Genomic DNA, 23,113 nt, shown 5'->3' with positions numbered 1-23,113 from the left:
TTTTGTTTTGTTAAAAAATGTAATTTGTCTCTGTTTGAAGCATTTGATTAAAAGGCAGAGTAGAAATTTTTCAAAAGGAAGATGTAAATGTATTATGTGTTTCGTGTGCATGGTCCAGGCTGCTGTGCCACACCTGGGAGTTGGGCAGGATCAATCCCTTGTTTGTCCTGGAGGCCTGGCTTTGAGCACCTCCCTCCCCTAAAGGCAGTATGCAAATGCATTCACTGAGTGAAAAGGGATCCTTGAATATCTTGTTGAATGGCACATGCAGCTCCCCGCTTAGAAGACTCAACAGCGCCTGATGCATCTTTGCAGGCTGCGGTACACACGGGGTTAACAGGTAAGGAGACCAAAATAGCTCTTTTGCCAGCAAGGGCATTAAGAGAGGGGAGGCTGCTGACGCAGGCAAGTATCACACACCGTACCATGACTGTGGGGAAGCAGGGATGCGCTGCCTCCAGCCAGCTCCTGCTGCTACGCCAAACAAAACAATGCCAGCACGAGCCAGCCTGGAGGAGCATGGATGCTGCTAGGCTCAGGTTCGGCTTTGTTTAGTGTACACAGTCCTGGAGCACCTGCGATGGAAGAATGGGCAATGAAAGAATGGAGTCAGCTCTTTCTCTCTCCCCTCCTCCTGCATGCCAAAGAGCCGACATGAACTGAGTCAGTTGCTCAGCTCTTCCTGGGAAGGGAAGCCAGAACTGGGTGTCCAACCACCAGCTGCAGCAATGGAGGATTTATTTATGGAGGAGTAATAAGGATCTGTTGCGGCAGCACAGCCAAAGGTCAGGGAGGATGGAAGTTGTAGTCTAACATCTGGAGGGCACCACATTGGTTACTCCTTATGTAGACAGAACTGAGCTACATGGACAACTGGTCTAACTCAGGAGAAGGCAAAATTCCTTCAGTAGCACCTTAAAGACCAACTAAGTTTTTATTTTGGTATGAGCTTTCGTGTGCATGCACACTTCTTCAGATACAGTACACTGAAACAGAAGAGCCAGACCCTTATGTATATTCAGAGGGTGGTGGGGGTGGGTGGGAATGGGTGATGGGCTGATAGGAGTGGTAAACCTGTTGATGGCTGTTAACGACTGCTGATGACTGCAATAGGTCCTGCGGGGGGGGGGGGGGAGCAAGGGCTGAGGTGCTAGAAAAAGCTTGATCATGCATAATGAGATAAGAATCCTATGTCTTTGTTCATTCCAGATGGCTCCATGGTTTTAAGCTTGGTAATGAGTTCCAATTCAGCAACTTCCCTTTCCAGTCTGTTTCTGAATTTTTTCTGTAATAAAACAAACCAAACAAACCAAAATAAAAACTTAGTTGGTCTTTAAGGTGCTACTGAAGGAATTTTTTTTATTTTGCTTTGACTCAGACCAACACGGCTACCTACCTGTAACTAGAATCAGGAGAAGGCGCTTCCTATGACGCTCCAGCTGTCACATAGGGATCACCTCTAACACCAGCCTGTTTGTTGATTACGCTGTTGCTGAAATTAGCTTAAACCAGGGGTTAGGGAGACCTGAAACCCTCAGGCTAATTGTATGGCGGTGGGGAACCCAGACGGAGATGGGCGAAGGGAAAAAGGGAGTCAACATGAATTCAATGACAGAAGAAGGAAGGAAGAATGTCCTCTATAAGCAATCAGTTCAGTTGTCTGGCAAAAAAGGGGGATCTCCCTCCCTGCTGGAGCTTCCTGGGCAGGGGGAATGAGAGGGGGACAGAAGAGGCCCTTTCCATGCAGAAGGACTCAGGATTTAATCCCCAGCATCCCCAAGGAGGTTTGGGAGGATGGGGAATAAATTTGATTCAGTTAGCATTTAAAGGCAAACCTACCTGATTTGCACTTTCCAAACCAATACGTAAAACACAGCCATCCTTTGAAATTCACACCTCTCCAAATTTTGTAGTGCAGTTCTCCAGCCAAGTAATGCATGCAATTTTTATCTATTAAATTTGTCTATTGCCCAAAATGCATGCATTACTGAAAATACACACTGATGCATGATAGTACTCAAAATTACATTCAAGAATGTATATCAGGAGAAATCTGCAGTAAAATGATGAATTTTCACAAATAGTTTTTTTTTAAAAAAATTGCAAACTCATTGGGAAATGTGGAGAACTGAAAATTAAGATTGGAGAAACGAGAAACTGAGCAAAACCTAAATCAGCAGATTCACCTGGGTGGGAGAGACCCCAGTCTGAAACCTCAAGAGAACCACTGCCATTCAGTAATACTGAGCAAGATGGGTGCTCTACCCTTTAGCTATGGCTCTTCTCCCAATCTTTTGTAAGCCACCTTGAAGATGGTTTGGTTTTTTTTCAAAGGGGTATTTAAATTGCTCAAATAAATAAATAACTAAGCAAATGCTAAGTATAGTATTGTTCCTTCGCCTAGCTCTCAGGTATGTGAAGATAAAAAAGGGGATAATGGCACCTGCATCTTGTCTGGAGCTCCTTGGATGAAACAAAAAATCAGTGAAAACAAAATGTGTAAAATCACTCATCTGTCGGAGGGCTCATTTCCCTCTCCTTCAACTCTAGTTTTTTCAGGCCATGATGCCCTTCTATTCTGTTTGCTTTTGTATACAAACAGACTGTCTTTTTTTGCAAAATCTGGAAAGAAACTGAAAAGCAAATGTTATTCGTTCTCAATATGCTTAACAAAAGGATTTGTTATCACTGACATCAGGTTTCGTAGCCTGGCTTACCCCCCTAGAAGCAGCAAGAAATAGAAGCTGTTACATTTCTCATGGGTTTCATGGGCTGGCTGCCAGATATACAGAGAGAGAGAGAGAGAGAGAGAGAGAGAGAGAGAGAGAGAGAGAGAGAGAGAGAGAGAGAGATTGGGAAATTTAAGAGTAGTTTTTAAATAGGAAGATGGAGGAGGGGTGGAACAGGAAACAGCCAGCCAGTCAATATACAGGGGAGTCTGTTTCGTAAGAAATGAAAAGATGTCTGCTTCAGCATTTACAGAAAATGGAACTTGAAAGTGAAAGGCCTGACTTGGCTGTTGGAAGTTTTCTTCATTCTCGAGCTGCTGTTAAGAACACAAGGACATAACAGGGGCCTGCAGGATCAGCCCAGTGGGCCCAGCTAGTCCAGCAACCTGTTCTCACAGTGGTCAACTAGATAACTAAGGGAAGTCCACAAGCAGAACCTGAACACAGCAGCACTATCCCCTCCTGTGGTTTCCAGCAACTGGTTTTCAGAAGCATTGTTGCCTCCAGCCATGGAAGCAGAGCATAGCCATCATGACTAGAAGCCAAAGATAGCTTTACTCTTCATGAATTAGTCATTCATTCATTCATTCATTCAGCCTTTATTGGGATAATTAGACAATAAAACGCATAAAAGCCATCCATAAAAATATTGGTAATCCCGACATATTAAAACACATAAAACATAAAAAAGACGCAATAGCCACCATTAAGTAAAATTAAGTAGTTTTAAATCTGACTCTAAAAATCTCGGCTAAATATCCTGAAACAATCTCTCTAGTTTCAGGAACATCATCCCTCAACAGATACTGGATTACAAATTTGTCTAATCCTCTCTGCCTTCTGCCTCTGTCCTGCATCGGAGGACATTAGACAATCTAAGGTGACTTTTTTTAAAAATCCCCCTTCCCACCTTTTAACAATCTTATGCATTTTATATTCTGTAACTTCATTTTATTTGGAGTTGGTGGACCATAGATTATACCTGGTTTGTTTTGTGGTTATCACAGGATGTGATTTATTTAGAAATGAAGACAAATATTGGCCTGAACCTTTTAAATAATTATTTACAACTTTTTAAAAATGATGTCTCTGGAATAGTGTTTAGTGTTTGAAACTGATGGAAGGAATGATCTACAGGCATATGAATGACATCACCAGCAAAGGATAACTGGGAAGAACTCCTGGGAAAGTATTGCCCTTTTTTTAAAAAATTCATTAACCACCTTGCACTTTCTTCCAAAATCAGGATATAAATGCAAAAATTTGTGTTCCACTCCAAAAGGTAAGCATTTTGCAGCTCTAGCGATGCAATCAGTTAGTGCATGGCACTTAGGATGCAGTATTTGGTGGCACAGAAGTACTGAGTTTATGAGTTCGAGCTTACCTGAAGCAAATGATGGGGAAGTGCTGTCACTCAGTAGTAGAGCACCTGCCTTGTATGCCAAAGGTCCCAGGTTCAATCTCTGCCATTTTCAGGCAGGGATGGCGAAGGCTCCATGTCTGAAACCTCTAAGAAGTTGCTGCTGGTCAGTGTAGACCAGGCATCCCCAAACTGCGGCCCTCCAGATGTTTTGGCCTACAACTCCCATGATCCCTAGCTCACAGGACCAGTGGTCAGGGATGATGGGGATTGTAGTCCAAAACATCTGGAGGGCTGAAGTTTGGGGATGCCTGGTGTAGACAATACTCAGATAAGTAGATCAATGGAGTGTGTGTGTCTGCTTCATAGCTCTCAAGTTTTCCCTTTTCTCACGAGGAAGCCTATTCAGCATAAGGGAATTTCCCTTTAAAAAGGGGAGAACTTGACAGCCATGGCCTGCTTTCTATGTTGCATGGCTGAATACTCTTCCATAACAACCCAAGTCCCTCCAAATAGATCTGTTTTTGGACGATGTCATGGTCTTTGGCTAGTGAAGTAAAAGTTTATGATGCTGATGACTAGATCATGAGCACTAAAATTGTAATTCATTTTTTAAGGGCAAGAGTCACAGTGCAGTGGAAGAACCCTGGTTCAATTCAAGGTGCCGCAGCATAAGGCTGGGAATGTATCCTGTCTGAAACTCTGGAGAGCTGCTTGTCAGTACAGACAATACTGAACTAAATGGACCACTGGGTCCGACTCAATATAAGGCTTCCTATGTTCCTATATTACCAAAGCACCATAAGGCTGAAGATGAAAAACCATCATGTGCAGGCAAAGTGGAACCCCGGATTTTAAACTACACTTGCATTGCTACACACCCTGCAGTTGTTTTCTCCATCAGCCACAGCATTTCTTCTGTGATCCTGGCCCAAGGGCTCAGAGATGCCAAAAGCCAGCGTGAGATGGCTCCATTTTACTAACAATTTGTAACCAGACATACACTCTCTCCTTTGGATGGAAATAGCGGCACGGCAATAGCTGCAAGAATCTACAGGTCTCTTCAAGCTGCTGGTCAGGAAAGGAAATTCCAGGATGCCTGGTGCTGCCTCCATAGTGACTCACAGTTAGCACCAGAGTTTTGAAATGCCCAGCAGAGAAGCTTAAGGAACAGTCCCTGGAGGAGCTGTGCACGGTGGGCACCAGCTTATCCAGAGTGTAGGGCCACTGCCACCCCAAAGAATTTCAGCAATCGCTAGAATATTTCATTGTATGCAGCACCAACCTTGATACTTCAGCATGGCTCCATGTGTCTGGTGCAATTGCACCTCCAATTGCAAGGAAGTAGTGTGTGCTTGTGTAGATCAGTCTGACGTGCTGCTGTGTGTTCACTCCAGTGCTATTACCAAAGAGGGATTCAGACAGATGTCTCCCCCTCTAATTGAGGACACCCTACACTCTGGGGGCAAGGGGTAACCTAGAAACATTAAATTGGTCTTTACATTGAAAGTGTTTTAGAAAATGCATGTGGAAGCCGCTTGTGCTCCTGACGAAAACTGCTCCTCTGAAGCTTGTTTGCAGGTCAGTGTAGGGCGAGGGCAACCAGGTACAGTACACTTGATCCATGCCTTGGAGGGTTAAGACGGCTGTAGGGCCCTGCCAGACTTATGCTGTCAAGGCAAGAATGTGCCACAGCTCCCAACTGACCAGAGATTTAATGGGCAAAATGCCCAGCCTGTCGGTATGCAAGGCTGCAATAGTAAAATCTAGACCTGTGTTACTATGTACCAGTGTGCAGTGCCAGGTCAGGTTAGGTGCCACCGCTGTGATGGTGCAGCTCATGAAGGAGTCTCCCGCCCCTGCCTCAGAGAAGCTGAGTACTTTCTTCCCCCTGCAAAGAGCAGCTTTGAATCCACAGTTAAAGCCTTCTGCAAATAGAAGGTCTAGTGGTTGCTACTGCCTTTGAAATCAGCCGAACAGGGACCTCTAGAGGCCAGAATGAAGTACTGCTATATTGCATAGTAATGTACAATGCTTAAACGGCGTTTCCATGCGCTGCTCTGGTTTCGGTGTTCTGTTGCGTCAGAAGTGGCTTAGTCATGCTGGCCACATGACCCGGAAAAACTGTGGACAAAGGCCGGCTCCCATGGCCTGTAAACGAGATGAGCGCCCCAACCCCAGAGTCGTCTGCGACTGGACTTAACTGTCAGGGGTCCCTTACCTTTACTACAATGCTTATATAGCGAGGATGGGAAATTCAGCCTGAGGGCCGCATTCGTCCACAGGTAGCCTTGCAGGGGACACATGCCTGTGGTGGGTGGTGCCAAAGGCAAGAATGGCTATAGCAGGCATCCCAAAACTTCGGCCCTCCTGATGTTTTGGACTACAATTCCCATCTTCCCCGACCACTGGTCCTGTTAGCTAGGGATCATGGGAGTTGTAGGCTAAAACATCTGGAGGGCCACAGTTTGGGGATGCCTGTGCCATAGCTATGGTACATCAAAGTTTAACTTTCCCTTAGGTGGTGGACACACCATACATTTAAAACACATGATCCCCCCCCCAAATAATCCTGGGGAATCCCAGTCTTCAGGACTCTTTGCAGGAAGCCATATTCTTCAAATGTATGGTGGTGCACACAGCTTTTGTGACCATCTTGGCAATTTACTGTATTTCTATACCTTGTGGTCCAGGAGACCACAAACAGGCCAAGCTCTAATGCTCTACATGCTGCATATTAGTTAATACAGTATGAGCAACTGTCACAAGATCCCACTTGTTCAAAGTGGGATGAACTGCCTCGTGTTTACATAGCTTATCATAGTCAAATCAGGTGGTAATTAGCTTTCTCATGCTGTCCAGATTTATATCCAGTTTGCGTGGAATTGTGGTGGTCCAAGAGGTTTTGTTTCTCGGACTCAACAGCATGCAACCCATTCAAGTTTTCAGGTATCCTGTGCAATAAAACTGAGATACTATCCTGTAACTGAGCCCTTGCTAGAAACTTTTTCCTGGTTGATTTCTAAGGATGATGCTAATTGCCTTGGAAGATGCATCCAAGAAGCTGGTCCCCTTGCTTGTTAGAGAGAGGGACTGCTTTGGTGCTTAGGAAGCCAGCAATAAAGGAGGGGTAATTATGAATCAAGCTACCCAAGTAGGGTGCTGGTGTTCTTGGTGGCAGGTGGTCACACCCAAGATCTCAGTATCCCAGCATATGGGCAACTAAACAAGCTGCTGGCTACAGGACCAACTACTTACAGAAAAGTTAAGATAGGAAGCACCAGTAGCCATGTGGCTGCATTGAAGAGTCAAGTCATACACGGAGTTTATTTTTCTGTTAAAAGTCAATTTGATTTCTGTGTGGCCACAGACACACACACACACACACACACACACACACACACACACACACACGAGACAACTGCCATCAGTGACATAAATTGTGGAAGGGAGACATAAGCTATATGTTAAGGGAAGAAATTCACATTGCAAAAAAGCTACAATTGCCTCCAGGGAAATAAACATCACCACATTGTCAGCAGCAATAGGCACATTCACATGTATCATTACAATCAGGTACAATGCTCATCTCAAAACACACACCAAAGGGACACACAGCAGCCTGGAGGGAGAAAGAGAGAGAGGAGACAGCAGCTGAGATCTGGCCACTGGTTCACCTTCTAGATATGTATCTGCAACACCAAAGCTCCTCTGCCCCAACTGTGTGTAGATGAGGGCAAAGGCCCTGATTGCTTGTGATATTAACACATTACGCTGGCGAGGCAAAAATATACATATTCAGATTTTGGAGGAAAACTAGAACACTTATTTCAAGAGACATGAAGAAGTAAACACCTCAGAATATATATAATTTCTCTGCTTAACATCAGTTCTGGGATTAACAACTGATTTAATGAATGAAGCAGTTTTTGTGGTTTGCTAAAGCTGAAAGGTATTTCTAGTATGAGGTGTTTTTAACTCTAAGGGTAATATTGACTTTCTCTTCTGTTCCCTCTTCATATGCAAGAAAAGCTAAATGTAATCTCAGTGAGAAATAAGGAGTCTTGGTTGTCAACAAGTACATGGTTCTCAGTGAATTACTGAAACGTTCCCAAGAAAATTCTAGCACTGCAGCAGTCTACTGAAGGTGGGTAGAAATTTACTTGCACCCCAAAGAATTAGGTTGGAAGCTATTTCTAGTTACATTCATGTCACTTCTTGCTACCGCCAAGATTTCTCTCCTTTCCTCAACCCAGCAAGTGTTGCTGTCCAACCTACTGTATTATTACTTATCTCCCAGGAAACCACATTTAGAATGGCTCCTTTTCAGTCATCATCAAGATCTCAAAACACTGAAGACACAAACCTAATATCAGCATGCTTAATGAAATCACGAATAAGGTATCGACTTCAAGACATATCATCCAAAACTGCTTATGCTTAAAAAAAAAACCCACTTAAAACAGATTGGGAAACATAACAGGGAGATGTATTTTTTATTTTTGCCAAACCTGCTGCAGGAAACTCTGAGCTGCACCCTTCTCAAGACTGCAAGTAATATCCCAACCCCCACTTTCACAGCTCTGCTTCACAAAAGCTTAGATGACTGTTAACACCTATTTATTTTTCACCATGTCAACATCCACTGAGAAATGTGTGCCACCTTCTGGATAGGTATGGAAACATGCTCAACTTGGTTTGCTGAGACTTCCACATCCTAAACAATTCACCTTAGTTGGATGTTTTGGTGTTGTTCATATGTGCTGCATTCTGCTCCAACAGAGAAGTGACGGCGAGTGGGCTGGGCTGTGGAAAGATGGCCAGAAATGTCACCAGTTTTCATTCAGAGGAGGGCAGTCCCATTGCAGATAAAGCTCCCCAGACAGCACGAGCAAACAGCTTCAACTGTGAGACACCATGCAAAGGATTCTTTTTGTGTCTGTATTTACTCCACTACCAAACAACGTCCAGCAAATTAGGCAGGTAGAATTTGGTCCACATTGCTAGAAATTGTAAGAGAAAGGGCCAAAACAAGCTTAAAACAAGCCAGGTTATATGATATGTTCTTGAGCTATTATCTTAAGTACCTCCTAGCTTCAAGCCCATGTTAACCTCCCCAAAAGCTAAAGCATGCAGAGTTTTGCACCGCCTCAATCGAGCAAGTTCTGTAACAAGCTGGCTTCCCCCCTATTTTTAGCCATAGGCTGTGTTGTTTCTAAGACAGGGCATAAGCACTCCAGTCAATAACCAGTTCTGAAGGAAAATCTTCTAAGCTGGCTACTTTACTGCAGTTATGCGGATATCATATATGGCAAAGCTCCCTCCTTCATTTGCTAAGCTCGGAGTGAGCAGATCTCACGGCCCATTCAGAGACAAAAAAAAGGGAAGCGGAAAACCAACAAGATGTGCTTAACGCTTCTGTGTTAGTATAGGGGCAGACTTTGCTTAGCACGTGGCAACCTGAACTGAAGAGATGCCACTACTAACCAAACAGCCAAAGGCTGCATGAAAGAAAGCTTCCAGTGACCAGGGATCTGTCAGGTTAATGAGGATGCAGCACCCCCTAGAGTCCCTAGAAGAAACAGTCCATTAATAGTCAAAACAAGCATCGGCCATTTCCCCTAACTTGTTGCAATAGCTTCACTTTAAAAGACTGTGCCAAAGTTTGAGGTCAATTAGCTAATACTGCTTCAAGCTCCTCCCAGCTTCTTTTCAACACAAATAGCAACGACTCAGGAGGAAGTAGTTCAGTGTGTTGTGTATCCCATAAGGGTTGCTAGCTGCCTGAATGTACCCCCTAAAAAAAAATCATGGTATCACTGATATGCAGTATCAGGAATGTAAACAGAAAAGCAGGATGGCAGCATGTCAGACAAAATGCCTTTGACAGAGCAGTGGCACTGAAGACCAAAGGGGGGTGGGAGAGTACCCCCAAATTACTCAGTCAGCCTCACTTCACACACAGCAGAATGTCAAATGAAGACTGGCTAATTAGGGCAACAGCCAGCTGTAAGGTGTGTAAATGAGTGCGTGTGCGCGCACACACACACACAATGGTGCTTTTAACAGATTTCTCTAATAGGTTATAGAAATAATGGCTTGGATCAAACAATCCATTTGCAGTGTGTTCTGCACATGTGCAATGGGTCTCTCCCATCCTTCCCTTTCCCACTGCAGCCCCCCGAGGATCTGGGGAAGCCTCTAGGTTGGCGTGGCACGCAGTAAGCAAGACTGCAATTGGGAGGAGAGAAAAATCGGAAACATAATCAGTTTGGATTGCATGGGAGTCACTCTGTATCCAAGCTAATGTTAGCAGGGATTTAGAAGCTTCTGCAAAAGAAGAAAAATTACACCGCTGGATAAATCCAGCCACCAACAAGCACTTGCTGACATCAGAAATGTTATCTGGCCTCATGAAGGCTCTGACATGGATAAAAGTCAACCTGAAGTGAGGCCACCTTCTTGTTACCAAAAATATCAGGATATGCATAAAGGTTTCCAGAGGTAAGAACAGGAGGCCAAGGATAAATCACTTAGACAAATACAAATTGCGTATGAATACAATGGCTGAACAATGAGGCCCCTGCATCTAAGTGAGCCCTGCAAATTAGCTTTCTAAATTACAAAATAGGAGCCTACTGATTTTGTGGATTCAGAAATAAGCTCGACTCTTGCAACTGGAGTTGTGGTCAGAATCATAAGATGCTCCATGAGCTAGCCGTTTTTGAAAGTAGGTTCTATCTCCTCAGTTGCTCATAGTGTCCTTGAAACCCCAAACCTCTATGATAGCTATCTGGAAACTTTCAGAGCACAATGGTTGGTTGTTGAAAGTGTTGCAGTGGCCAGTTCTTCCATGGTTCAGGTCTGCGTCAATGTAGAGAGCTTGACCGTCGCCTCCACCTGTGGAGGAAAAGACCACAGTTACACTGTCCCTGCATCAAGGTGCAAAGCAGTGGCTCCAATCCCATGTTCAGTTCCACTACTTCAGGAGACACAGAATGACAGCTTTTGGCTGCCCCAACATATATTATGAGAAGACATTATCACCCCATCAAACTGCTCTACAGAGCATTCAACTGCAGAGCATTCAATCATGGGTATTTTAGCTTTCAGAAGAGCTTATGGTCAAGAGTCTGATGCAGAATAGATAAAATATTGCACACTGGAACTATTTGCCAAGACCACATAACACCGGTCCTGAAAGACCTATATTGGCCCCCAGGACGTTTCTGAGCACAATTCAAAGTGTTGGTGCTGACCTTTAAAGCCCTAAACAGCCTCGGCCCAGTATACCTGAAGGAGCATCTCCACCCCCATCGTTCAGCCTGGACACTGAGGTCCAGCTTCGAAGGCCTTATGGCGGTTCCCTCACTGTGAGAAGTGAGGTTAACAGGGAACCAGGCAGAAGACCTTCTCAGTAGTGGCATCTGCCCTGTGGAACGCCCTCCCATCAGATGTCAAATAAACAACTATCTAACTTTTAGAAGACATCTGAAGGCAGTCCTGTTTAGGGAAGTTTTTAATGTTTGATGTTTTACCACATCATCATTCTGTTGGGAGCCGCCCAGAGTGGCTGGGGAAACCCAGACAGATGGGTGGGGTGTAAATAATAAATTATTGTTATATTATTATAGTCCCCCCCAACTGTCAACATTGCAGGCCTAACTGCAGTTCGATATCAGATGAAAACCATTCTCCTACTCCATCTTTCATTTTAACCCAGATTCAAATATGATTTAGGAATAAAAGTCTTAAAAAGTGCAAACCCCTATGTGCCCCTACATAGAACTACAAGGTGCTGTTGCAAGAGGCAGCAACAGAAGAGCACAGGCTTACCTATAATGATGCATTCAATTCCACCAGCCATAAACATGGATGCAGCTTTGGAAGGCAGGTTGAAGTGCCGGGCAGAAAGGAAGGGGGAAAGGCGGTCTGAGGGGAGGCTGGTTGTGGATGGAGGGTCAGAAATATGGGAGGAATTGTTCCCTTGTTCAGGTCCTGTCATGGCTAGCTCTGGGTGCTTGATTATTACCCACTCATAGCGTTCCACTTCAGGCACCAGCTAGAGAGATGAGAGGAGGGGAGATGGAGTTATGAAGGAATTCTTCAGAGAAAATGCACTGCACTTGGTGTCTCTCCCCCGCAACCCCCCCCCCCCGATGTCTAGAACTTGACTCACATCCCAAGAAAGATTTTTAGAATAAATTTGCACTATAAATGTTGTTGCAGACACTAAAAAGGGAAGTTATTATATTTATAACCTGCTGTTCCTTTAGAAAAGCTCAGAGCAAGTGGTCTCCTTGCTAGGCATTAATCAAGTTTGATATTTGTAGAGCACAGGGGTTTTTCAAATTGCTCAGCAGCCAATATATAGAGTACTTCTGGCCAGGCCCTTGCAGAGCCAGGCAGAGGCCCGGGCCAGGTAGATAATGTGCCCCCCCCTTTCCTCCCCTGGGGATCACTGAAGTCTTATAAATAAGTATATAAATATTTTTTACAAAAGTTATACTGACAAATAATTTTATTTCAAGGCTTGAACCGTATCTGCATATAAAGACAAAACGGAAAATATAGATATACAACAGTGCTTTTTAGGTCCTCTGCGCTTGGCGGCCTTGCGAGGAAGAGGATGGGGACGAGGAGGACGGGAAGAAGCCACGAGTGCTGCAGATGGTACGGGCAGATAAGAACTGTTTTACGTTTGTGCTCCACAATGAGGACCACACCCTTGGCAACTCCCTTGAACATGAAAAACCCTGAACTATATAGATATAGTTCTGTGGATATAGCATCACCCATCCTTCTGAAAGAAAAATAAACCTCCGCATCCAGACCAAAGGAGGCCTACCGGCTGTTGATATGTTCCAGAAGGGGCTGGAGGATCTCATGGGTGTTTGCCAGCACATACTCAGCAAATTTGAGGCAAGTGTGGAAGAGTACAATGTGACTATGGAGGAAGCATAGTCTTGAGTTCCAATCTGCTGTTCAGTCCTGGCCACAGAACTTAGTCTGCTTTGGTTGTCCTGATGGATTTTGCAGTGTGTGGGACGGGGAGTGTGACCTTGCTTCTGCTTCTTGTTATCTCATTGGCATTTGATGTCATTAACCATTGTATCCTCCTGGACAGGCTCCAGCAAATGTGAATTGGGGGCAGCGGTTCCAACCCCATCTTCAGGATTGAGTGATATTGGGAGGGTGCCTTTTGAACTGGAAGCTGCAGTTATTGCAGAATGCTGCAGCATCACAATCAAGAGGTGGGGAGGGGGTGGGGTTGTGAAAGAAAGGGTCTTGTTTTTTATGGACTAAAGGTTTCCCCCCCTAATAAACATTGGATGATGGAATCCAAAAAACAAAACAAAACAAAACACAGTGCTTTTTAAAAATACATAGGGAAAAGGATTGTTTTAAGTATTTGCATTTAAAAATGCTTTCCTAGCTTTCTTTTCTGCGAATTCTTGAATTACACAGGAAAAATCTAGCAACTTCCTCTCATCATGGTTTATGTTTATCATTGCTAAACCATTTAGGCGTTCTTGAGCCATTGTTGATCGAAAGAAAGACTTAATCCGTTTTAATATATTGAAACTTCTTTCATTGGAGGCCACTGTAGCTGGTAATGATAGGAAAATGTGTAATGCAATTAGGAGGTTTGGGAAAAAATTCAAGTTTAGTATTTGATCGGCAATTTCTTTTGGTGTCGGAGAAATAAGTTTGAAATTTGTATCGGGGGGGGGGGAGGAAAATTGGTCTCTCAGACCTTATGGTGGGGTCGGACTATATATTTTTTTTGGGGGGGGGGGAGAATGAATCCCTATGCCCCACAAATAACCCAGAGATGCAATTAAAATTAAACCACACATGTACTCATACTTTTTTTTAAAAAAAACAGGCAGGCCCCACAAATAACGCAGAGATGCATTTTAAATAAAAGAATACATTCAACTCATGTAAAAACACGCTGATTCCTGGACCGTCCACGGGCCGGATTTAGAAGGCAATTGGGCCGGATTCGGCCCCTGGGCCTTAGTTTGCCTACCCATGATCTAGAGTCATTTAAGCCCTGGCTTGTGATACCATTTGCACTGCCAGAGCCTAGCAGCTTGCTCTTTGAGGTTTCAACCTGGAAGCGAGTTTCCCGAGCTTTCCGAGGCCTTGCCGCCTTCTGAAGCCAAGCCCCGACCTCTGCCGGGCTTGCGGAGGCGCCGTGATCGGCCTCCAAAGCCTTGCAGCCTCCCAGAGGCAAGCCCTGACTTCCCTCAGACCTGCAGAGGCTCCACAATGGGCCTGTAGGCCGCGATCGGCCTCCGAAGCCTTGCAACTTTTCTCCATGTCCACCACATATGATAAAAATCTATTTTTTCTCCGCACTTCCAAGACTTATTCGAACTATTTTTATATATGGATATGCATTTGGATTGTTATAAATTTATATTTGTAAAATCAAATAAAAATGATTTCAAAAAAGGAGTGAACATGATTACTTCTTACCCTGAACACAAAACATTCCCCTGTTCCAAAGAAGCTCAGCTTATTTCCTCCTCGTTTGCGTTCATTCCAGTCGGTTGATAAATAAGCCCCACAGACCTAGGATGGCAATAGCCCCATTTTAGAGAAACAACGAAGAAGTTCGAACACTTGAAGCTGTAATGCTGAAAGGTCTCAAAGCTGGTAGATAAAGAGACACTTCTTATAACATCTGTAGGTGTACACCTAACACACACCTTAGGTGTGAAATGCAAATCAAACATGTAAATTTGTCAACAGCAGCAACTCACAGTTGAATATTAGCAAACCAATGTTTGCCTCTGGTGAGAGAGTAGCAAGCTATCTAACTAGCCTATGGCGGTCAACCAAAATCACATTTTATGACTGCTCCTATCAGTGTCAACAGGGGCCTGGAGAGAGAAAGAGAGAGAATGTATATGGGTCTTTTTGAATAGCTCTGCAGATGTGCAGAAGACACATACAGTGGTACCTTGCAAGACGAAATTAATTCGTTCCACGAGTTGTTTCGTATTGCGATAATTTTGTCTTGCGAAGCGCGGTTTCCCATAGGAATGCATTGAAATTTAATTAATGCGTTCCTATGGGCAAAAAAAAGCGCAAAAAGGCGCCAACTCACCCGCCACGGCCGCTCCAAAAGTTTTTAAGGCTCTGGGGAGGGGGAAGCAGGAGGAGGGCCAGGGAGAGGCTCCTTCCCTCCTTCCCCAGCAGCCGTTCGTGCCCAACCAGACAGCCACTCGCGCCTAGTCGTTCGCGCCCAACCAGGCAGCCAGTGGGACTGGACGGAACGGGGGCAGATGGAACACTTCGGCAGCCCGCGCTCTGCTCAATGACGGCCGCTCTCCCGTTCGCACGCCTCCACGCAGCCATGCCGTCCTACTCGGTGACAGTGGCGACAGGCAGCCAGTGGTTCGTGGGCACCTATGAGTAAGGGAGGGGCGCGGGTGGGATGACAATGGAAACTTCTGCCTGCTCCCTCCCTCCTTCCCCAGCAGCCCTTCACACTCTGTTCGCCGTTTGTGCGCCTGCCCTGTTTCGTCTTGCGAAGAACGGCCATAGAAAACTTCGTCTTGCGAGTCTCCAAAAAATCGCAAAACGCTTTCGTCTTGTGAGTTTTTCGTTGTGCGAGGCGTTTGTCTAGCGAGGTACCACTGTACTGCAGTGTGTGCACTGTGATGAAGTCACCCCTCTGTAGTGGTAGGAGAAGGGAAAGCAGGTTGAATTTCAATTTTCTCAAGAAAGCAACTGAATTGTGCTTTATTAAGCAAGCAAGGCACAAATGAGTTAGTGGAACATCAGGGAGAGTTCTAAGGAGTTATTTCATTTTTTGTCTATGGCAACTACAATAATTGATGGACAGCAGTTTAGTGAATCCTATGAAATTTATAAAGTGTCTTTTATAAAGCTGCTACTTGTCCTACTAACTTACCTCTTGGGCCGTTGTCTTAATCAGAAGGAGAGTTGGTTCATGTCCCTCGCAATGCGAATAGAACCTGATAAAGATACATATAAAACGATGCTCCATTAGTGAAACATCCCACTGCTAGTCTTGGTACACACTCTCCACACAAACGTTTTGCATCCACACTACACTGCCAATCAAGTCCCAGTTCACTGTCTGCCTCTTTAATCAACAATAAAAACTGTTTGGGTGATGTGCTAAAAGACCAGACTCTAGTTCACAAAACTTTATGCCTTAATAAATGTATTAGGTTTTTTAATGCCACAACATTCCTTATTGCTTTAGCATACAGTTAGGCCTTTCAGCTAAGGAAAAGCGAGCAAAAACCCACAGTTCTATAGCACAGTATAGTCTATGGCACAGTTTGTCCATAACGCTAAGCTAAACCACAGTACATCACAAATGTGCAGGTTCCCAGAGATAAGGTTGTGGCTGCTTGATTTCTGGTCCTGCTGTTGCTGCATTGCAATGAGCCAAACCATGGTTTGGCTTGGCACATCATCCAAACCTGGGTTCGTGGTCCATCTCCTTCAACTGTAAACCAAAAATGAACCTTGGTTACAGATTGTAGTTTGTCTGGAGCGAGACAAACCACAAACCCATGTTCAGATGACTTGCTAAGACAAACCATGGCTTAGTTCACAACAGCAGCAGGATGGCCAGGGAGGGGGAAAGCAGCTGCAATTGCTTTTCACACTAAGCTAATATTTGACTTAGAAAAAAGGTCTATATGGGTTGATAGCACACATACATTCAATGTAACATACATTCAATGTAAAGCCAGCCTACAAACTCTGCTTGTGTGGAGGCAAGGTAAGACAACTCTAGCAACATTCATCACACATCAGAAGCAAAGCACCCTTGCCAAAAGAATTGGCCTATGATTGTCTACATCATCTTGTGGCGTACAGTAACAAAGATTCCCTTTGAAATAGTGCTGACTACATTTTACCTGCTTAAGCTGCAGCCATGTTCTGAGGTGGTGAACAGCAGCAGTGGCTGGCAAAGTGCAAAGCGCTCAGGAATCCATGACCAGATGTCTCTCATCTTCTTTACATCAACTATTTCAGACTTGAAGTTCTCAGCATGAACTGCCAAGTGGACATTCTGCCTGTGGAATAACAGAAAAGTGGTGTTAAGACTGGAGTCATGGGCATTTGTCCAAAGCAACTACTACCCAATTCAGGCCTCAACCTGTTGCCTATGGCAAGAGAGTCCCTTCTTGACATCCAGAAGGCAAAGAAGCATTGCAAATTAAAACATTTCTTTCCCTTTCCCTTTGTAGATGCATTGTAAATGACTAACAAAGAAACTAGCAGAAGGGCTAGTACTCTATGAGCAGAAAGAGGGAACACTGCACCACAGGAAAAACAATAAAAGGGCAAAACAACTAAGGGGTTTTCAGTTGTCCACAGCTTGAAATTAGGAGGGCTTGATATCCATATTAACGCTGTGGTGTTTAGCTCTGTATAAGGGTGCAGATCTCAGCAGTCCTAAGTAGTTTTTATCAAAATAATGTTCTTAAATACAAATCAGCATTTTTACATGGATAACAGGAAGTTACTTTCTGTATTTGATTTTCATGTGAATAATCAATAGCTGTACATTTTTTGTGTCCCCAAGGAAGAATGCAGATTTTCAAATGGTGGGAATTCTGGGAAATTTAAAAACCTACTATACCACAAGGTGTTTCCTTTCAACTGATCAGCTTTGCCCTTTCATAGTTTCCCCACTGATTTGGTAGACATATTTATAAGCTAGCCCAATTCACTGATCAAAGCTATAGCCATTGAAAATCACTGGAAGGTTTTGATGTAAACACCCTTCCCCAGCCATGACTGCTGCAGTTCAAAACCAGCAGGGGACCCAGGTGGTACTATTTCAGAGGAAACTGTACAACCATAAATTTATTCAGAGCTATGTGCCACTCATGGAAATTCTTTTCCAACTGTTGCCCAAGTATGAAAACAGACTTGAATGTGGCTATATCCATGGAGTTAAAGAATCCACAGAAGGCTCAGTTGCTCCAAAGCACTGGAAGCAAATACATAAAACAGGATGATACCACACAAGCCAGTGACAAGGAAATATAGTAAATTATTTTTGACAGCCAAGCTAGAGTTAAATGCAGGTTTCACAGCTTATGTCAGATATATGCAAGAACTGTACCATAAAGCAAGCCAAACTTTGGAGTTATTATACATGCTAGGAAGAAGGGTTGAAATGCAGGCGACTTATAATGAAAAGGCATCCTTTAAACAAAAGGGGGGGGGAAGCCACCCGTCCATTTTATTATGGACACATCTGCATACTGTGTATCTGAAGAAGTGTGCATGCACACGAAAGCTCATACCAAAATAAATGATCTACAACTTGTGAAGGCTGCTCTGTTCAGTGTGCATGCTACAATTTATCACTAATCTCTAAACCTTAAAACCATCAAGGCTTAGGCAGCTCAAGCTAACATGAATCTCATGCCTTCTTACCAAAACACATGGACTGTGGCAGAGTGATTAATAAGCATGCTGCTAACCAGTGCATTTTTCCTTTAAAAATTGTTTAGGGGTACTCTCATTTTGGCTCAAGAAAATCACCATTTTATAGTTCAAATCGGGGGGAAAGAAATACGCTAAATGGACAAAAGTAAAAAGATTCACAAAATGTTTAGGGGTACACATACCTCTGCATCCCCACAGAAAAAAAGCACCGCTGCTAACAATAAATTTGTTAAAGGTTCACTACTGGTTTCTCAGCTATGGGCTTTAATACCACATGGGCTTGTATACTTTTAAAAAGATATTGGAAACAAGCTTAACCGAGGGTGGGGAAGAACATGCCATTCATCCAATTCGGGCTGCAGGCAATAGTCCCACACTTAGTCACACCTTCATTTGTTGCATTTATTTTCTGTGTTTGTGCATGGGCTGTAGGAAGCTCTTTTTGTTTAATGCCTTAATGCATTGAGCCATGCCCCTGACTGTCACTAGGCTATCTTAGGTGCTTTCTTCCAACACTTTCCATTACAATGTGCTTCTGTTGCTCCCAAGGTGAAAAAAAATAAGAATGAAGGAACTGGTGTTATACAGACAATGACTAATTGACACGTGACAGCGCACATGTGCATCACACAACACAGAAGGGGCTGGAAAAAAGGCGGGAGGGTAACTGGATTATGCACACTCCGCCAACACGCAAGGCGGTCAGGAACATAACAGTCATTGCCTGTACTAAGGTGAAGTCTGAGCAACAAAGAAGACCCTAGAGGTAACAGGAGGGATGAGGTAGGGAATCAGGATGTGCAGCCATCTGACTGTAAGATTCAGGGAAGAAAAAATTAGGGAGATTCAAGGGTCAGGGCTCACTGAGAGCAAGCCTGGGAACATAATGGCAGGAGATGTGGCTGTGAAGGAGGCTTGACAAGTCCCAGAGCAATATGGGCCTAGGAACTTTTCCATCATTCATTTCGAAAGGCTCTCTGGAAAAAGGAAAAGAAGGCAAATAAAGAAGGATAGAGTCATGAAATAATAAAAGCAACAAGCAGACAAAAGGAGTGCTGGTATATATATGAGTGTGTGTGTGTGTGTGTGTGTGTGTGTGTGTGAGAGAGAGAGAGAGAGAGAGAGAGAGACAGAGACAGACTGACCAGCATATGTATGAACCAATGAGAGCACGGCATAGGTGGTCAGAAGCAAGGAGATGGAACAAGATACAAGGAAAAAGTACAGTGGTGCCTCGCTTAACGAATGCCCTGCTTAACGAAATTTCCGCTTAACGAAAGTTTTTTCTAGCGGAGGTTGCCTCGCTAGACGAATTCGTTTTATGAAAAATTAGTCTAGCGAATCACGGTTTCCCATAGGAATGCATTGAAATTCAATTAATGTGTTCCTATGGGCAAAAAAAAATTCAAAAAAATTCAATGCATTCCTATGGGATTCGTTAGACGAATTTTTCGTTATAAGAAAAGACCCGTAGAATGAATTAAATTCGTCTAGCGAGGCACCACTGTAAATATATAGCGCACTATAGGGAGGGACATTACACCCACCACATGTCCTTGTCTGAATGGCAGGGAGGAGGATGACTCCCATATAGCAACCCAGTTTTAGTCCTCAAAACACCCCCAAGACATATAAGTGGCAACATACAACCCTGTCAGTAAGAGTAAGGTACTTTATGCCTATAATGCTATCTGAAGAATTGCAGCCAATATACCCTTCCCATAGTTACGTAGAATTTATAATAAATAAATAATAATAATAATAATAATAATAATAATAATAATAATTTGTACCCCGCCCATCCAGCTGGGTTTCCCCAGCCACTCTGGGCGGCTTCCAACAAAGATTAAAATACATTAAAATGTCACACATCAAAAACTTCCCTACACAGGGCTGCCTTCTGATGTTTTCTAAATGTCAGGTAGTTGTTTATCTCTTTGACATCTGATGGGAGGGCATTCCACAGGGCAGGCCCCACTACCGAGAAGGCTCTCTGCCTGGTGCCCTGTAGTTTTGCTACAGGGAATTTAGATACCAGACCATCTGAACACCTCCCTAGGCACAAAAATATCTTAGGCTGTACTACTAGGGTTATTAACAATCTCTATCTATTCACACAAACAGCAACTTCATGTTTAACATCCTTCCTATCGCTATATGGCTCAGAAATTCTTTTAACAATGAAAGACTAGTAGCACTTACAGTACTATGTTAGAATAGGCTTATGTTTCACCAATGAAATCCTCACGACAGCGCAGAGAAATAAGTCTAGACTAGAATGCAGACCTTGTACAGCATACTTGACAGCAGGACTGTTGAAAGCTCTGGAAATACATTTGTGAATTGCCACACACCCCTGCTCGCCCACCACCTGATGCTGCAGCAAGTACTGCCATAACCAGCCAAGCATAAGCCACGGTAACAGCCATTAGGAAGTCAAGCCAAGGCAGAAGAGAAAAGCATAGCGTGGCATATTCAAATCTTGAAACCTACCTTTTTGGGGACACAATGCTGCAAAGAGGAGGGTGCAGCAGACAGCGAAATGACAGAAGGAGACAAAAGAGAGAGAGAGAAAAAAAAATCAAGAAAAGTTCAGTAAATTAGAGCCTAGAGAAAAACTCAAGAGTAAGATTGGAAGTCAAATGAACAAGATTAAAGAACAGATGAACACCCAACTATTGTATCACTCACGTTTTTCCTCCTCAATTCTCTTATCACATTTATCTTTCTAGACAATGTCTCTTCACCTAACTGCTTATGACTTCTGCACTTGCCCTTCAACCTTCCCTTCTACTCTCACTCCTTATATGTGACTGTGCTCTGTTGTTGAGGTTTTCCTGTTTCACACAATGTAGAAATTGGGTCTTTAGTGCTGTGGTACTTACCCTTTGACTTGATTTGACCTGGATTATATATATATATATAAGTGGTGCACAAAAAACGAAGCAACAACAGACAACTTAAACAAGATATTACAAAAACACAGAGTTAACATATAAAAATGGAATCCCCTCCCCTTGGAAAATTGGACAGGTGCATATTACATAATTTCAAAAACCAAACCATTTGCATGTGTGAAATGCTAAGAAATTTGTGAGGCTGTTAACCAAGCTCTTTGAAGCTTAACGTTTTGGGTCAAACAACCAGAACACATTTTCTCCAGTCAAGTTTCTGTGATTACAGAATACCAGCTGTTCTTCAGCTTATACAAAAGCACAACGTTCTCATGCCTGTCAGCCACTGGTCTTGTGCTATTTCTACTAACAATAAATGGAATATTTAGAACACTGACCCAAATCTCTGAAATGTCAATGCTTCTGACAAGACTGTAGAAACTTTAAGGCTTTCACAAACACTTGCCACATGAATAAGCCCCAGAGGAACATCTTAAAGGGCTCTTTCATCAAAGATGCCTCGTGCACTTATCTCTGCCCAGTTTTAGTACTTTTAGCTGTAGCCCTTTCCCCCATTTCTTAAGTTTGTCTTTATAGATTGTAAGCCAGTGTTTGAAATTAACTGGGTGCCCGGCACCTTTTGCTACTGGTGCAGGTCCAATTGCAACTATGTGGAGATTTCCGGGCGCCAGGGTGGCGACTGACAACTCCATCAAGCCAGCTGACGCGTGCCCAGCAAAAGACACACTCCTTTTGCTTCTGCACTGCCATGCGGATGATGAACCCTTTGCCGGGCATCTTAATCCTCCATCAAGGAAAGTACAGGGCTGTGGTGCAGCCTTTCCACAGGGCACCCAAATGCAACTCACAGATCACAGTTTAAAAACCTCTGCCTTAGTTCATAGTTAATACCAGTTCCATTTCCACTGTGTGTTTCTCTTTCTTGCATATTGGACAAGCGAATTTCTGTAAGAGCAATCTACAGTCAAGCAATGTAGTTGAGGTCACAGAATTGTAGAATCACAGAATTGTAGTGTTGGAAGGGACCTGAGGGTCATCTAGTCCAACCCCCTGGAATGAATAGCCTTTATCTGTGGTGACTGCAAGCCAGGTTTAAGGTGCCATTTGGCGTCTATCTGAGTTTCTAACACTGTTGTAAGCTAGAGGTTCTGTGCCTGCTTAATATTTCTTGTTTAATGTCTTTAGCGGTTTCGATAAATATTACAATGGTTACATCTCACAGCAGGTTGTTTTTCACTCTACCCAATATCCACACTGCTTGTGCAATAAAGTACACTGCTTAACTTGGTAATTTGTGTCACCTTGGATAGGGATTTTTTTTTTTGCAAAAGAGGTTTTAGCCAGTAGCAACATCTTTATGTCTTTTGTAAATGATGTTAAGAGTTTTATTTTATGAACACCAAAAGCATGTTTGTTAATAGCCTATGGTAAGCAAGACTCTCCTCACCAGTCAGACCTTTCCGTGTGCTGGAAAAGACCTTTGCCCCTTTCCCACTTTTCAGGGTTCCACAAAGACCAGCAGAGATTCCTTTCCTTGTGCTTTTGCTTTCTTAGAATGAAAACCTGCAGCAAGTCTTATTCTGCCATTTACGATGCAGCGCCTAATTTTAGAAGCAAATATTATTCATCGTTACAGCGGAGGAACT

General features: G+C 43.6%; 1 protein-coding gene across 6 annotated transcripts in view; it reads right to left on the bottom strand.

The window, feature by feature from the left end:
* Positions 1-3,855: 3,855 nt before the first annotated feature.
* The window catches only part of TBC1D24 (TBC1 domain family member 24), a 37,070-nt gene continuing 17,812 nt past the window's right edge, over positions 3,856-23,113 (bottom strand). For 4 of the 6 annotated variants that reach the window (XM_035131461.2, XM_035131460.2, XM_035131464.2 and 1 more), the window contains exons 3-8: positions 21,046-21,063; positions 17,007-17,165; positions 16,022-16,085; positions 14,578-14,673; positions 11,926-12,151; positions 3,856-10,989 (exon numbers count right to left, since the gene is read on the bottom strand). In XM_035131461.2, the coding sequence (XP_034987352.1) occupies positions 10,835-10,989; positions 11,926-12,151; positions 14,578-14,673; positions 16,022-16,085; positions 17,007-17,165; positions 21,046-21,063 (718 nt within the window). In that variant the 3' untranslated portion in view covers positions 3,856-10,834. Of the gene's footprint in view, positions 10,990-11,925; positions 12,152-14,577; positions 15,782-16,021; positions 16,086-17,006; positions 17,166-21,045; positions 21,064-23,113 lie in introns of those variants that run through there. The other 2 variants (XM_060282413.1, XR_009558521.1) reach the window with 2 other exon arrangements.

This window comes from Zootoca vivipara, chromosome 14, assembly GCF_963506605.1.
Source record: "Zootoca vivipara chromosome 14, rZooViv1.1, whole genome shotgun sequence".
Classification (NCBI taxonomy): Eukaryota; Metazoa; Chordata; class Lepidosauria; order Squamata; family Lacertidae; genus Zootoca; species Zootoca vivipara.
The sequence above is the reverse complement of the archived record's forward strand: the minus strand, read 5'-3'. Positions and strand labels throughout refer to the sequence as shown.